The following is a 16,502-nucleotide window of genomic DNA, read 5'->3' on the forward strand; positions in this document are numbered from 1 at the left end:
CTGGGTGCTCTTTACATGGGGTGATTGCCCTCCAGAGTGAGTGACCACACAGGCTTTGCATCAAACATCTTCATGGCAAGGAGCCTCCAAACACAGGTGGCATTGTGCCACTCCACTGAACACCCACAAGGCTCTAGCTGCATATATCCTCCCCTCCAGGCTCAACTTACAGCTTTCCCAACAGCTATCACATACAAAGCCTCACAACTCCTCCTCCTGCATATGACCATGAGCATCACAAAGTGCTCCTGTTACAAGTCAAACAGATTATGGGATGTTATGCCCCTAAGCAGGAATATCTAATGCAAAAATGAATATTCTTCAACAAAATCCATTTGAGGGCAATTCTGCTCTACCATCACCCTAAAGAACTCTTCACCCTTTGTTTCACATGTTCATGAATTTGTAATCTGCCTCTTGCCAGCGTTCATTCAGAACATCATGAAGTACTCTGGTAACTCATGTATTTCACAAATCTCACTGCATAACATGGCAAGATCTCTCCTGGCACATGACTGAAAAGCATGGCACATTGCCATGCAATATGTCACTGTGCCATGTCACACAGAAAGCTTAGCTTCTTTTGCAGCATTTGGCTGTAGGAGACTGCAACTCGTCTATTGAAATGGCTGAACACGAGGAGGAGTATGTAAACTCACAGTGAAGACAAAGAAAAGTCATGGATGCCTCATCCCTGGAAGCATTCAAGGCCAGGTTGGATAGGCTTCGAGGAACCCAATCCAGTGAAAGGTGTCCCATGGCAGAACTAGAGCATAGTATCATAGTATAGTTTGGGTTGGAAGAGACCTTAAAGATCACCCAGTTCCAGCCCCCCTGCCATGGGCAGGGACACCTCCCACTGGATCAGGCTGCCCAAGGCCCATCCAAGCTGGCCTTGAACACCTCTACGGATGGGGCAGCCACAGCTTCCCTGGGCAACCTGTGCCAGTGCCTCACCACTCTCATGGTGAACGAATTCATCCTAATGTCTAGCCTAAATCTGCCTCCCTCCAGTTTATACCCATTGGCCGTGGTCCTATCCCCACAAGTCTTTACGAATAGCCCCTCTCCAGCTTTCCCATAGGCCCCCTTCAGGTACTGGAAGGTCTCTATTGATGGTCTTTAAGGTCCCTTCCAACCCAAACCATTCTATAATTCTAAGATTCTATGATTCTAAAAGATTCACAACACCAGGCAGAAATAAATGCACCTTTGCCACTCTCAGGCACTTCTCTATTAGTTTGACATCTATACTTTGATTAGCTGTGAAAACCATCAGCCATTTCTAGAAAAAAATTCTTCATGGTTTACAAGACAGAGCAGGTTACACTGCAGGACACTTTTGCCAGGAAAAAAAGAAAGACCATTTCATATTTCTAGTTCATAATCAATATCCAGCCTACAAAGTGCCGGGAAGATAAAACGACGTTATTCCTACAGGAGAAAGCACTGATGGATTTAGGAAAAAAATCCTTTGCCATATAAGGGCTGTGAACATTTTCCCCACTTAAGACAACGTGTGGGATCATATTCACAGACACAGAAATATGTTCTGTTCCCTGACACCCACAGTCCTAGAACACCGGGCTGAAGTGCTGGCAAGAATAAGAACCATTTGTTAAGCACAAAAAATGTCTCACATAATTAGAGAACTGCTGAAAGCTACCAATTTAGTACTCAGGCTTTAAAATGTAAGATTTTTTTATTGTAACAACAGCTAAAGCTTCAGTATGCCTAGAGGTGGGAACGCCTAATGCACGCACCATACAGTTTCATCAGTGTATCAAATACGTGAGGCAAAATTAAACACGAGGTACAAAGAGATTTCAACACCACTCAAACAACATCTCTTGCAGATTTCATGCTCATTACGAAGTGAAGCTGCCCACCAGGCACCAAGAGGCCCCTTCCTGCTGGGGTGACACGTTCCCCTCCCCAGCCTCATCCATTTCCCCGCAGCTGCTCCAGCCTCCAGGCATCGCTCCATAAACATCCCCATGGTTCCCTCTTGTCGTGGCAGTGCTCCAGCTCCTCCTCAAACTGCCCTGTGGTCAACAGTAATGAAGACTACAAATGTCCTGCAAAGCACCTACCAGGGATGAAGAGCAGCTTCTGCCAAACAGGCTCTTTAATGGTCAAACCCTGAGAACACCAATGAAGAGAAGATGGGCGTGTGGCATTGAAAACAGAGCATATGGCATTTGAATGTGTTTTTTTTTACTGTATCTGAGAATAAAGTGATGCAAGAAAGAAGCAGACAGTGGGAGGGACCCCAGAAGAACTAGAGCTGGGGCTCCTGACCCTGCCAGAGCAGCCATTGCAGTCACCCCTTGCTCTGCCACCAGAACCTGCCAGCCACGGCTCCACGCTTTGGCCACCAAAAGACACCAAGAGCTCCACTCATCTCCTTACAGCACCTTCTTGGCCTAATGGCTAAGCTCTCATGAGGGCTTGCTCACCTCCAATGACAACCAAGACCTAACACCTACTACAGGTGAAATAATGCATGCTGAGGAGGGGACAGACAGCACTGATGATGGTCTCCCATGTACCTTCTGATATGACACAAGTAAGGTGTCAGGACAGGGGGTTCCTCTCAGAGCCATTTCTGGCATGTAATCTTTATCCTGGCATGCCATCATCTTTCTTCCACAGTCTTCCTCAAGTCAATTGCAGTAAAAACTTTAAAAGTACAAAACCAGACAACAACAAAGCAGTATTTTAAAATCAGCAGCTGAAAAACAACCCAAGTCAACCAAAGCTTTAAATTCCACTCCATTCTCCACTTCAGGGCGGCCCTCTCCAGGGAATGGAGCATCAGCTATGTGGCTTGAGGTTAGTGCTGCGGACTCTGACTGTCCGTGAGCAGGCAGGCATGCTCTGCTCTGCTACATTGCTCATGACATCATACAACATGGACTTCTGAGCTCACACAGATTTCTGTTTATCAAAATGCTCTTTGAGTATATATTTTATACCTGGAAGATTGCTCTATTGACTGCTCTATTTATAGTCCGTGCCTCATCTTCCAAGCATCAAACTTCAGTAATAAAGTAAGCATCAAAGATTTCACAAGTGCGTCTTTGCATCTTAAGCACATCATTGAAAAAACAGTAATGACTAACAATTTACATGACATAAAGCCGAGTGTTTGTTTGCATCCATGGGAACTTGCACAGCACGCACAGCCCCACAGGAGTCTCACTGACTGTTTCACACATCTTGATTAGTGCATCTGAATAAACGGTATTGCTGTTTGCCACCCAACTGAGACACATCCAATTTTTTCTGCCCACTGTTTCCTATGCTTATAAAAGGCTAAATCCTCGGATTTGCTTTGCACTAGATCTCGTTTTCATTTATTTCCACCAGCAAAATATTAGGGGGAGGGGGAGCAAATAAAACCCAGTATACTCCAATAAGTTCAAACTCCTGTAGCTCCGTATTCCTTCACTCTGGATACCAGTGAACTAAAGAATGTTCTCCTCCTCGTAATAAAAAAAGAGCAGCCTTCCTGAGCTTATGACTTCCCTCCCTTCTCTATTCACTGTATCTTGATCTATTAATATTTTACTTGCTCCATCTCACCAGAGCACCTCTCGAGCTGTACAGATTTTCTGCTCCTTTACTTCCCTAATTTTGCACTTAGCTACAAAACTGCCAGTGGCAGCCTCTCCGTAGGGCTGGCAGACCTCTTGCACAAAGTTGCACCCAGCCTAGTTCACAGCATCTTCCACGTGTTCTTCTTCCTGACCATGACATCTCTCCACCTTCCACTTTCCCATTACTTCCAGACAGGTCATGCCAAAAGGTGTGTACCTGCCCAGTGGAGGTGCAGTCAAACACCTCGGATTTCTCTGCCATCAACAAATTCCCATAAAAAAAAAAAAAAAAAAAAAAAAAATGTGACAAAAAGCTAAGAGATCTGAAAGACCTGTCCTAGGATTTGATGCAATCTGCCATGCAGGCAAATGAAAGCCCACAGAAACCACGCTAAAATTAGAGAGAGCTGAGATGAAAACCAAAGACACATGGTGGCTCTTCGGAATCTTTAAATAGGGCTTAGCAGAAAACTTAGGCGCTTGGTCTGTGCTTAGGTCTAAGGAGATCATTAATATATGTTACAAAGTAGCACTTACTGTTTCTGGGATACTTTTCTACACTGCTCAGGGAAGTCCCGGGAGGTTTCCCAACACTGACCTAGCGGACCAGCAGATTTTCAAAGTGCCCATGGTTGGTCTGATGGAGTCACACTCCATCATTTAAGGGGAAGCATTTCCTCCTACATCTGCTTGCAGAAGCTCTGACTCTCAGGTCACCAGCCTGAGCTGTGCCCAAGCCAGGTCACCCAGGGATGGCTGCCCTGGACCACAGCTCTCCAGGGATGGGGCCACTGCTCACACACCATCGTCCAGCAGGTCAGGGTACAGGCTGTGCTCCTTCCATGTCCAGTAGGCTAAAATTCACCATTTCTGCAGCACTGGGAAACATTTGCTGCACATCCCCACTCCTGTCCGTGATCTCAGCCACCAAACAGGCAGAAGCTCCCAGCATTTGCCACAGGATCCAGTGGCACCAGATCGCCAGGTACAGGGGACCATGCAAAGCCCGGGAGGGGCACAGGGACTGCCACCTCATTGCTGCAGCCTGCTCTCCCTCAGGAGCAGCTGTCAGATGTGTTCAGATATGGGTTAATCCCAGTTTTCTGGGTCTATGATGAAGTCTGATGCTTTGCTGTATTCTGTATCACTAGTGCCTACAGAGACCAAGGCTCACAGCCCAGGCTTTGTACAGATGTAAATACCTCTGAGGCTATTAATTCCTCATTAAGCTGAAGTTTTGTGGCTTTAACAGCACGCACACACTGCTGTCTTGAAATATTCCAAAAATAATGGATAACCTTCCGTTTTGTTTTGTAAGCAACTACGTCTATAACAGATTTTTAATGAATGATTAAGAAGCATTTATAAATTCCTGTGGGACCAAGAAGTGAAGCATCAGCTCATGACCATGCCCCATTCCTCCTTTCAACAGACTCCCAGATGGCAGCAAACACTGGTCGTGCCGTGTCCCAGCAGCTGCCTCAGCCAGGCTCTACGCAGGGAGCAGCGTTTGCTTCGCAGCCCCTGCTCGCTACCTGTTAAGCACCCAGGGCACAGAGGGCAGCTGGGGAGGATTGCTGTTACTCGAGCAATGGCAAAAAAAATGGTTTAATGTAAACCCACTTTTCCAGTATTCCTTATTATTTGTATGACAGAAGCACACAGAAAAGCTCCTCCTGCCCAAGGCCATTAAAAAACCCACTGGTTTATCACTGAAAAAGTTCTACACATCAAATTCTGGGAAGGGTTCAAGTTCACGTGGACACCGAGCTAACACAAAATCAAGGTATTGGATTATATGATCATTAAATTAATGCAGTTTTGAAATAAAATACAGTAATTAATACTGTTTGGCAATGAAGAAACCTTCTTTCACTGCAGTTGCATGAAAAGAGAAATGTGTGACCTGCCCAGGAAGCCAATTCCCTGTCCTCCCCCGTACCTATGAATGGAAGCAACGTCAATATTCTTGAGAAAGAGGTCATGTTTTCCAAAATGCAGAATTTATTTAGAATTATGTGGATTCTGCAATCATCTGTTCCTATTCCTTTAACAAGGCTTGCTACTTCCAAAAAAGTGGCTGCAATCTGCAGGGTGGAGGTTGCCATGGCAAGCACGCATCCTCTGCCGAGTCTTGGAGTGAGCAGATGCGTAATGGCAAAACCCACTGGATTAAGTCACTGCTCTTGCCTGATGAGGAAAATGCTTTACATTTCAGCTGCTCCTAAGGATTCTAATTCCTCAGAACACCTGAGGATAAAACCAGGAACTGCACATGGCCGGAGCTTTTAGTTGAAAATCACAGATGTGCCAAAGCAAAATGAAGGGATTTAATCAGAGGGATAGGCATCCCAAGAATATCCAGGATACAGATCATTTTTATTTCCCAAAACCCAAGGAACTTTCAGCAGTGCTTTCACAGCCATGGCCATCCCCTGGTCCAGCTCAGGGGCATCACGAGCTCACCTGGCCGCTTCCCCGCATTCCCCAGCACACGCTCTCCCCTGGGCAGGGAGACATAGATGGGTCTGGGGGACATGCAGACCCCAAGATTCTATGCCTGCAGCCCAGCCCCTGCCCGGGAGGTTCTCCTGCATCCCCCGGGAATAACTATGAGCTCATCCTTATCGCCCTGCGGCGCCCCGATCCCCCGGCAAAGAACTTGGGCACACGCTAGCCTCCTCCACAGCGGCCGGGACCTAAACGTGGGCTGTGATAGTGGGGGGGGGGGGGGCGGTACAGCACGAAGCCACACGGGACGGCGGCCACGGTGGGGGGGTCTGGAAAGGTGGCGATCTCCCGGCGGCACCTCGCCCCCTCTCCCGAGCCGCCGGCGCTCCGGGAGAAGGCACAGACACGGGAAAGGGCGCAGGGCTTGCCAGGAGCCCCTCAAGCCCGCTGCCTCCTTTCAGGCGGGTCCCACCAGGTGGGAGCCGTGCCCGAGGGCTGCGCCCCGAGGGGAGCCCCGCTGCCCTCCCCCGGTCCTTTGTCCTCGGCTGCAGCTCCGCGGAACCGCAGCCCCGGGGACGCCGCGGCAGCAGCAGCCCGCGCAGGGGGCGTGGGCAGCATCCCGCACCGGGGACACCGCGGCAGCATCCCGGAGTCGCGGGCAGTATCCCGCACCGAGGGCACCGCGGCAGCAGCATCCCGCACCGGGGACACCGGCAGCATCCCGCACTGGGGGCGTGGGCATCCCTTGCGCGGGGGAGGGACGGCACCCCGCGGGACCCCCACCCCCGTCCCCGCGCCCCCTCCGCGTCTCGGCGCTACTCACGGTGCAGGCGGGAGCGCGCGTCCATGTGCGGCAGAGCCGCGGTGCGCGGTGCGGGGAGCCTGCGGGGGCGCCGCCGAGGGCTGCCCGCGCCCGCGGCTCGCCGCCCGCCGGCCCCGCCGCGCAGGATCCGCCCCCGTGCGCGGGGCGGCGCCCAGACACAAAGGCGGCGGCGGCGGCGGAGCGGGGCGGGTCCGGTCCCGGTCTCGGTCCCGCTGCGCGCCCGCGTTGCGCTTCGCGGCAGCGCAGGGGCGGGGCGGAGCGGCGGGGGCGCAGGGGCGGAGGGGGGCGTGCCGCGGCCGCGCCTTCGTGCGGAGCTGCGCGGGGCGATACGGTGCGGTGCGGAGCGCAGCGCGCAGGCGGTGCCACCCGTTGCCGCCCCGACGGGGCGCGTCGATGGCGGAGTATCCCCGGCGAGGCCGAGGCATCCCCGCGCCGCGGGGGCGGGGGGACGCCGCAAAGCCATCGGTCCTGGTCCCGCCGGCCGCCCCCGGCCCCCGCCGCCCTCAGTCTCCGTCCTGTCCCTACGGCGGGAGCCGTTGCCGTCACTTTTGAGAAGTTGCGGGGGCTGTGACCTGCCCCGAGGCTCCGCGCCTCGCTGGGAGGTGGCTCAGCATCCCCGCCGCCACCGCACTGGGATGTCGCAGGCCGTGAGCTAAACCAGCGTGGGCGATCAGGAAGACCTTGCGGGGCGTCCTGCCCGTGGGTGGAGGCTGCCCTGCGCCACCGGGAACATCCAGCGGCTGCGAGAGGGAGAGGGGCGAAAGCCTGGGTGTGGGACCGGCAGGTGCTTGCGCGCTACCTGGGAGCGATGCTGAGGACCTGTCGGCTGTTGGATTTTCTGCAGCTTCTCCTGCGCTTTGCAGAGCAATTGCTGCAGCTGGCAAGTGCAGGCGCTGCTCTGCTCTTTCCTTTTGCTCTTTGTTTCCACACGCCGCAGCGGCCGTGGCCCCTGGCGTGTCCCCTCTGCCCCCAGTGCAGAGCCCTGGGGCAGCTGCTGCCGCGCCGCTCCCGCGCGGGCCCTGGCGGGGGCACCGGTACGGCCGTGGCTTTACAGCCGGCCTGCCCTGCGCTGGGCGAGCGTGTCACCTTGCTCTTCCAGCGCCACGGGATCTGCCGGCATCAGAGAAAGAAAACATTTAGTAGGGGCTGGAAGAGGATCACAGGAGGGTTTATACCAGCAGTGAGTTCTCCATCCCTGTCCCAAGTGACTAATCCCTTGGAACACGGAACATCTCCACATCACTGATGCAGGAACACCTGCCCTGGAGACGGGCCAGCCAGGCAGCTCCCAGGCTCTCCTGCTCTCACCGTCTCCAGAGTGGGAATTGAAATTGACCCAGATGGGTTTTGCTCCTCCAACATGTTTTGTTCAAAGTGGGTATTCAGTGGTTTGGTTTCAGTAGTGAAATGGGGAGAGGTCTTCCATGTTAGGATCTCCCCATCTGCTCCTGCCAGCCAGAGAGCATACACTGCCTCCTTGGCCTCTGACATGGCACCAGCCTTGGGGTCATCTGCCTCCAGCAGGAAACAACCATGAAATAGAATATTCTTTCAGTAGAAAGATATCAAAGACGAGAGGAAGCCTTTGCTGTTATAACCAGTTACACATAAACCCAGTGTCAGCCAAATGCGAATGCGCATTGGGTGCTGTGCACTCTGGAGAAGGCAAACTGCAGTCTGCACAGGAGTGATGGGTACAGCAGCTTCTGGTAGGCAGGTGATGGAAATTTATATCCCAGGAGATCTACTGTAGCATCAGATATGAGATCGCATGTGTGTGTTGTAATGGGAAGTTCTTCTCCCTTCCTGAATGTTCCCTACAGGCTTGATAAACCTCTCCCAGATTTTACAGGGCAAAAAGCCTTTCAGCTGTAAAATCCTGGAAGAATCTAGTCCTTACCTGCAAAATACAGATCTTTCTCCCCAGTAAAGTGTGGAGTGGGATAAATGCACAGCTGTGCCATGGGAGAGCTGCAGAATGACAGGGGTAGGTGGGAACCTTCTCTGGGGGGCAAAGTCCCTGTGAGCTGGAGCCTGGAAAGGGGATGGCCAGGATATGGTATGGGAAGAAGGTTCAGCTCCAGGCTGAGGCTTTGTTCCCTGCTTAACATTTCTGAGCTTTCTGCCTGTGTCACCAACCTATCCTCTTACAGACACCTCCATAAATTCCCGTCTTTTTAGCAGCATGTGTTAGAGATCTTCCTGCACCTCCTGTAAGTGTGGCCTTGGCAATGGCAGAATTTGGAGTAAAGAGGATTTTCTTTTCTGTCTTCAACTTTGTCTGTGGCTACTCATTGGTCTGCTGTAAATGGGCTACCGGGTTGGTTTGTTGAGGTAGAGGTGGGACCACTGTTGAGGGAGCTGCTGCAGAGGCGGTAGCCACCGTGGGACCCCCGGAGTGCAGGGAGAGGTGGGGGTAAGCCTATCCCTGCCTGTAGTCGCACGGGGGTAGCAGCGCTGTTCATCCGTTCCCACAGCGAAATGGCCCAGGAGCAGCGAGGCAGGGCTAGTTTCTGAGTGGCAGCACTATCTGTAACTTCAGCCATCCCAGTGCCTTTCCCCATATGCTCCTCATATAGAAAAAAAATGCAGATGCTTTCAAGTGGCCGGGGTGGCTCGTGGCACAGTTTGCTCTACAAGATGCTGGGATTTGCTCTCTGCACCTCCCTGCATTGCTGTCACTGGCACAATGAGCCACTACAGGTAGCGTATACAAACAAGCAAGAACCTGTTTACTGTGTCTTGTATTTTTCTGAAGCTTTGCTGTGTTCCAGAAGTCACTGCACTGCCTGGTGGGGCAAAGTGGCTGTGTGAGCAGTGAAAAACTCTCTGGAATGGGGCAATTCTAGTGAGAGAGGCAGCAGCTGATCAGGCTGATGCTACTGTAGACTGGTTGTCAGTGTGTGTGTGCTATTGCTCCTCTTGGTGGATGACATTGAAATGGTTGAATACCACACAAAGATCATCGGGGATCCTGAATCACTGCTGAACTTAAATCTCTAATTCCATTTGTGTGACATGTGTTTCATAGTGGTTTCACTTCTACTAACTCCAGTGGAGACATGAAAAACAAGGCAAATCAAGAGAAGGCCAAAATACTCACTTTCTGAAGAAATATGGTTCTGGGCATATCCCAAAATGCTGCTTAGTGCAAAACTGAAGTTGATCAGTTGAACAAGTCCATAGTCTGTTCTTCACCACGTGTACTTGGATGTACTTTCACTGATATGCATATATAATCCTCCAACCCCCATACTGATTTTATTGGTTTGTAAACCTGAATGAGAAAATTTGTAAAATCATGAAACTGCTTCAGCAAATTTTATAGGAAAGCTAGATGCGTTCCTCAAGGACCTTCTGCAGGTTTGGGCTACACTAGTGTCTGTTGGAGTCACACTAGCTGTGAAGACAGTGTGTTAAATCCAAGCATATCCTTAAGAATGATAACCCTGAAATAAAGCTATTTCTGATTCTCATTTTTAAAATAAATCTGTAATATGTAGAGAAGGAACAGTTTTTAAGGTCATGGTTCCTTGTATTTAATAAATGGTGGTGCTACACGCCTTTGAACATTTTTGCTGTAGAAGTCCCAATGTATTTTTTCTCCTTCTGGTTGTACTAAGTCCCCTCAAGTGCTATTTTATATATTCCCTGACAATGAAAATTTCCATTTCTAGAGGGTTTAATTTTAAGATTAATAAGAGCAGATGAGTCATAGACTGTTGTGGTAGAGGCGGATGCTGACTTTTAGGTCACCTTCTAAGTAGGCCATGGTGGACGGTAACTAAAAGTCCCATTGGGTGCTGCGAGATGGTAACAAGGCTCCAGTCTGGGTGTGTGAGGGACCTGTCAGTACAGTGCCTGGCATAAAGGTCAATAACTTCAGAAACAACATGAACTGCCAATAATTAACCTTCTTATTGGGAGTCTTGGGGGAAAAAGCAAAACTGAGAGGGGTGGGTGGAATGGGATGGGTGAGGGCATTCTTGCCTGGGTCAAGAGTCAGCAAATTGCTGCACTGTCACCACCACCACTGACACTTTTGATCTTCCTGTGAAAGGGAAGGCAGACGTAGCTGGGAGGCAGCAGGTGCTTGCTTGCTCTGTGGCATTTTGGAGGAAAAGGCTCTGAGATCTCTCTTTCTGTGGCAAAACTGGCAGGAAGAGTAATGGAGCTGTGACACGGAGGAGCAGACATCACCCAAACTGTCCTTTGCCCCCTCCTGATCATTGCAGAATTTAGTAGACCATGTAGAGGGTGAAAAGTGTGATTGAAAGAAGAAAATATCTTAATGGAAACCCAAAAAGCAGCCTGCTACCAGAGTCCATCCCAAGTTTGCCTTGCCCAGTGCAGCTCCTCCCTCCAAAGGTACTCGCCACCCAGGTACCACCCTCACTTCTGGTCTCCAGTATGCGCTCGGGTTCTGTTGTTGTCCATGAGGAGGAAACCTGTTACAAAATATAAGGACCAGGCATCTTAAATAGCTCACTCTTCTCTGCTGGCAGAATTAAAACACCTCCACAGGCCCTGCAAGGACCGTACTTCTGGGCACTGAGGTGTTGGCTGTCCAGGGGCTGCAGGCAGGACCTCGCAGGGAGAATCAGCTGGTGCAGCCACCAGTTGCATCTTGTGAAATTAACAGCTCCCCATGCCTTTTCTCAGGTTATTTTCACTGCGAGCAGCTGAACCTCCATCCAACTTGGTTAATAGAGTCCCATCCCATTCATCCCCCAGACAGGAAGCATAGCTTGCATGGGTTTTCTCGTCAGAAAGGGAAACGAAGCTGTGAGAGGAACTGGGACAAGCCTGCATCTCCTGCTCAGTGATGGGGCGTTGCTGTGGGGTTGGTGAGGGTGCTCAGGGACCTGGGAAGGAATGACTGCTCCCCTGCAGAAGGAGTTGCAGAGGCAGCCACCATGCAATGTCACACAAAACAGCGCCGAGGAGAGCCCTTCACTTATTCATTTCCTGATGTTGCAATTGCCTTCAGATTATTATCTTCTAAATGTTAATATTGCCAGCAATGGGCAGGGGCAACCAGGACGTTCAGTGCTGGCCACAGGCATAAGGGCTGTTGTCGGAAGAATCACTAATCCTCTGATTTCCATTTTGTTTTCCTTCGGTGTACCTGTCTCCCAAGATCAGATGGTCAGGTGGTGCACTAAAGCCTTCGCTATATTTAAATTCCACCTTGGAGAAGGCTGAGCTCTCTAGGTAGATCCAGCAAAAAGTATTTAAATGTCTGCTTCAAACCTAATTACAGCTGTCTCTCAAATCCATAATTTCATCTAAATTTGCCACAATTCATGCATGACTTTCCCTGTCAGAGCCGCCTGTATGAAGAGCAGATGAAGGTCATTCCTAACTCCACTGCTAACATGGGGAAATTAGAATTGCTTTGGTGCAGAGGCTTCCCACTAATGTTTTCTGTCAGTGCTGGCAAAGTTGTTGGCTATTACATTTTTGCTGTACCTCTCATCAAAGCACACACACGGTGCTTTCTGCCGAGCGCAGAGGGAAGAAAATTCGACTTGCCTCCTTTGCTGCAGTGGGCTGCACTCTGCAGCAAGCGTGTGTCAAAAATACATTGCAGATACTGCAGCAGTAACAAATACTCACCATGTGCTCCATTATATTTTCACAGAAACAGTCTGTGTTTATTCCTTATTTCATATCCTTCTGACCTTTAAGATTCTTGAATTCTTTCTACCTCTGAAATTAAAATATACACTGTGTAGGCGAGGTGCTCAGGAGGGAGAGGTGCCAGCAGGCGCCAGCCGAGACCCCCTGCAGCAGCTGCCCCCACCACAGTCAGGCTTCCGGCTCTGAAATGCTGCAGACCCCAATAGGTATGATAAATTTAGTGATAAATAATAATCCTGCACCAGATGTGGACTGACATGGCAATAGAGGGGAGATGGTACCAGGTGACAGGGCACAGCTCACTTTCAGAGCCTGCAGCATGCGCTGTTTTGGGCTGCCAGGGGTCTCGTGCCACTCACAAGCGAGTACCCGGCCATGCATAGCCATATGCTGGTGCACAAAATAGCATGTGCGCATCTCTGTGGGAGGAGGACCCATTAAAGCTGCACTGGAAGAAATGCCACCAAGGAGGACTCGATGGTAAGACCACAAGTGGCAGAACACATCCAAGAGCAAATATTTCTTCATAGACGTGAGCAATGTAAGCCATCAAACAGGTGATCCAGTGTTACTCCTCCATAAGTTTCACTGTTATGATCACTCTGGCTTTAAATGTCCTGGGAAGCTATGATTTTCATGCTCAGGACTCCGTTTGTAACACACCTTTCATCGTTTTGTAAAAAACACGTTTTCCTGACATCCTCTTATTATTCACAGCTATCAAAAGTGCTCTAAATAATTTCTGGGATTCTTGGTATTTGGCAACTCACCCTACTTTTGTATCTGTAGAGAGTGATTGAAGAGTTGCTGTGCACAGGTTTCCCCATTCCAGCAGGGCACCACACTTGCAGGGAGCCTCCGTGGGCATGGAGGAGCAGGGATGGCAGCAGAAGGCAGCTGCAGCCTGGCAGGGCTCCCAAAACAGCATCACTGGGATATCTCAAAAAAATAAAGCAGCCATTTATGCTTAAGTTTATTACTTTCTTACTATGATAATTTTGCAGCAGGAATGATATTCGTGGCAATCAAATATGTACAAGTGAATGTTTTTGTTTCAGTTTCCAAAACCCTGAGCCTTGTTTTGGCACTTAATCAACCACAAATCAATTAATTTCTTGTACATGTTTAATTCCATATCATTTATATAACTATACTAAAACCACAACAATAGGTGCTAATGGCATGAGTCTCTCAGGACAACCTGTTAGCAGAAATATCAGTTCTTCACTGGACTTGGCTTTTCCCTTGGCCGAGAAGGATTTCAGCGGGTTTATCTGCTGCGTGCTCAGGAGAGGAAAAGAACTAATCACCACTGATCATTAGACCTGGGTGGAGGGACATACACTGTCTGCTGCAAATCTTAGTGAACTGAATTAACTCCCCATGAGTTTCCATGGATCAGGGACAGGGGTTAGTCCAAAACAACTCATCCAATATATCTCAACATTTTTAAGGAGGGAAAATGACACAGGTGGGATGTGGCCAGGACCGTCTCGGTACTGCTGTGGGGCAGCAGGATGGACGGGCTGCATCCCTGTCTCCGCGGGAATTGCAAAATCTGTTTCCCAAATCAGATGCTCAGGTTGGTATTTCAGATTTAGATACTCCCGGAAAAGCATTTTAGCCGAAGCTGTCAGAAATTTCTTTCCAAAGGGGTGCTGGGATGGGAGCAGATCACCCAGGGAAGGAGACAACCAGCAGGTGCCCCCGAAGAGCCCCTGCTCCTGCTTCCCAAGCTCCACTGTTGGCGTCCAGGCTTTCCTTCCTCATCAGCCCACCTGTAGCTGTACTAGGAAAGTCCATCACTCATTTTGACAGGCATTACCTGCCTGCTCCATGAGCTAACGACGTTGAAGAGTGCACAGATTATATCCACTTATTTTTTTAACTCTCCTGGAAGACTCGAAGGTTGGTAGGGGCAGTGCTTGGCACCAACAGCCCCTGGGCACAGGGCTCACTATGTCTGCAGTCCAGTCATGCTCAGGCCAGCTCCCCCAAGGCCAATGGCCACCTCCCCATTGAATGTAATGTGCATTAGATCAGAGGTTGAGTAAACTTTCGGATTTTTTTGTCTAATACTCTCTTAGCATTTAAAAATAGAGCCGTTACTAAGCAATGGCACTAAGTGCAAAGCAAAGCCTAATGGGGATCATTTCTGTGAACAGGTATTTTTCCCAGCCTAGGTACTGTAAACATTGTGGGTTGACAAATTAAGAATCAGAGCCCTCTCTCCCCAGCCTGCACTGCATCTCTCCCATTATCCCCGAGAACAATAGCGGCAACCATTAAGAACTGTGTATTTTCACTCTGGCCTTGAACATCTTGGTTTTCAGGTTAGATTTTCAAGCCTTTCAGACATTTTAACATCTTTAAACAAACAAATAAGTGCGATGATATTGCAATATAGTTGGATTACCACAGGAGACAAGAGCAGGAGAAATGTCCATGGTGCTCAGGTCTGAAAGCAAAGAACAGCCCTGGGCAGCCACCTCTGTGTGCCCACTGTCGCTGCCCCGAGCATGTCCTTGAGGCCTGGCAGACCCCCACCCATCATCCGGGATGGGCACCCTCTTAGATTACTGCAGGGAGGAGCAGGAAGGTGACTCCAGCTTGGTGTAGGCATCGCTGCAGACATTTTACAGTCTGCATTAAAGTTATGGTTGAGGAGAAGAGTGAGAATCTCATTTCTCAGGACAAGCTTACCAGGATGCAGGCTGAGCGTGCAGAAGCAGGAGGACATGGACTGATGTTAAACCCAGTAACCAGCAGTACATCAGGGAGAGAAACCACATTGTGAGGTGCAAAAGGGAAGTCCATTACTGCCAGACATTTCAGGGACTAAGCAGAATATTTTTCATTGTGTTTTCTAACTGTTTGTTTCAGCTGCCTTTTCTGTTCCCGCTTTAAGAAGATGAGCTTGGTGGGGCTATCCAGCCAGAAAAAGATGCAGTGAGAGGTGAGCAGCTGCACTTTTGCAGCTCTTACTGTCCCTCATGGACCCAAAACTAACTTCAGGATGAAAACTGATTTTTTTAATTCTTAAAATTGCTTACCTCATTACTGTCTTGTGGTTATTTGCTCAAGAGATTGCATTTGCTCCACAACATCCTTTATGAGACGTTCAGTGAGATTGGATCCCCTTCCAATGGTGGCAGGGTGGCTGTGGGCAGCTCCCACCTGCAATAAGAAACATGCTGCATCCAAAACTGGTCACAGGGATACTTTTCTTCCAGTGGGATGTGTTCAGAGAAATATCTCCTGGGGATAGATTTTGCTTTCAGCTTTGATCATGGAGACCAAAATTATCTTTACCAATCTCAGCAGGGCTACTTCAATTGTAAGCTCCAATTCAGGGATAACTTATGGGCTTAACTTCAGCAGCGCACCAGAGATTGCTCACCGTTGGCAGGCATTTGTGGAGGGCTCAGGTGGAGGGAAGCCTGGCATGCCAGTGGTCCGAGGCACAGCTACACCCACCCACCCACCCAGCTCTTCCCAAGGTATCCCCAGCATAGTGCTAACACCCACCTCCTGCCCAGCCCCACCGGACTGTTTGCTCAGACACCTGCTCCCAACAGCAGCTCAGCTCACACGATCTTAAACATAAGAGACAGTCGTTTGCAATCAGAAACCCGGTCAAATCATCTGTGCCTAATTGAACAACAAAATTCATCCATGTCATTCTTTTGCTGAGGCACCCAAGGATGAGCATCGGACAAGGAGCAGCTCTGTGCTCCTTCATGACTGTGGGCTCCTATGCAACCATTGCCTGAGAACCTGGAGCTTTGCTGCTGCACCACGACAGCTGCCGCAGTCTCCATCTGATGAAGGCAGAAGGGAGGGCTGTGTGATCCTCAACACCCAGTGTGGTAGGACCCCCATGTTCCAGCCCCTGGAGGGGCAGGGGCCTCTCAGCCACCAAACCCACCCTGCACCATCCCCTTTGCTATTCAGGAGAGCACACGTGGCATTTTCGCACTGCA

The 16,502-nt window shown here is 49.9% G+C and overlaps 1 protein-coding gene across 6 annotated transcripts in view; it reads right to left on the reverse strand.

Annotated features, from left to right (window-relative positions):
* The window catches only part of LRRC7 (leucine rich repeat containing 7), a 178,395-nt gene extending 171,201 nt beyond the window's left edge, over positions 1-7,194 (reverse strand). For 5 of the 6 annotated variants that reach the window (XM_054072699.1, XM_054072702.1, XM_054072700.1 and 2 more), the window contains exon 1: positions 6,877-7,032. In XM_054072699.1, coding sequence (XP_053928674.1) covers positions 6,877-6,901 — 25 coding nt within the window. In that variant the 5' untranslated portion in view covers positions 6,902-7,032. Of the gene's footprint in view, positions 1-6,876 lie in introns of all 6 variants that reach the window. The other variant, XM_054072703.1, reaches the window with a different exon arrangement.
* Between the last annotated feature and the right edge of the window lie 9,308 nt (positions 7,195-16,502).

Source organism: Cuculus canorus, chromosome 8, assembly GCF_017976375.1.
Source record: "Cuculus canorus isolate bCucCan1 chromosome 8, bCucCan1.pri, whole genome shotgun sequence".
In the NCBI taxonomy this organism is placed as follows: Eukaryota; Metazoa; Chordata; class Aves; order Cuculiformes; family Cuculidae; genus Cuculus; species Cuculus canorus.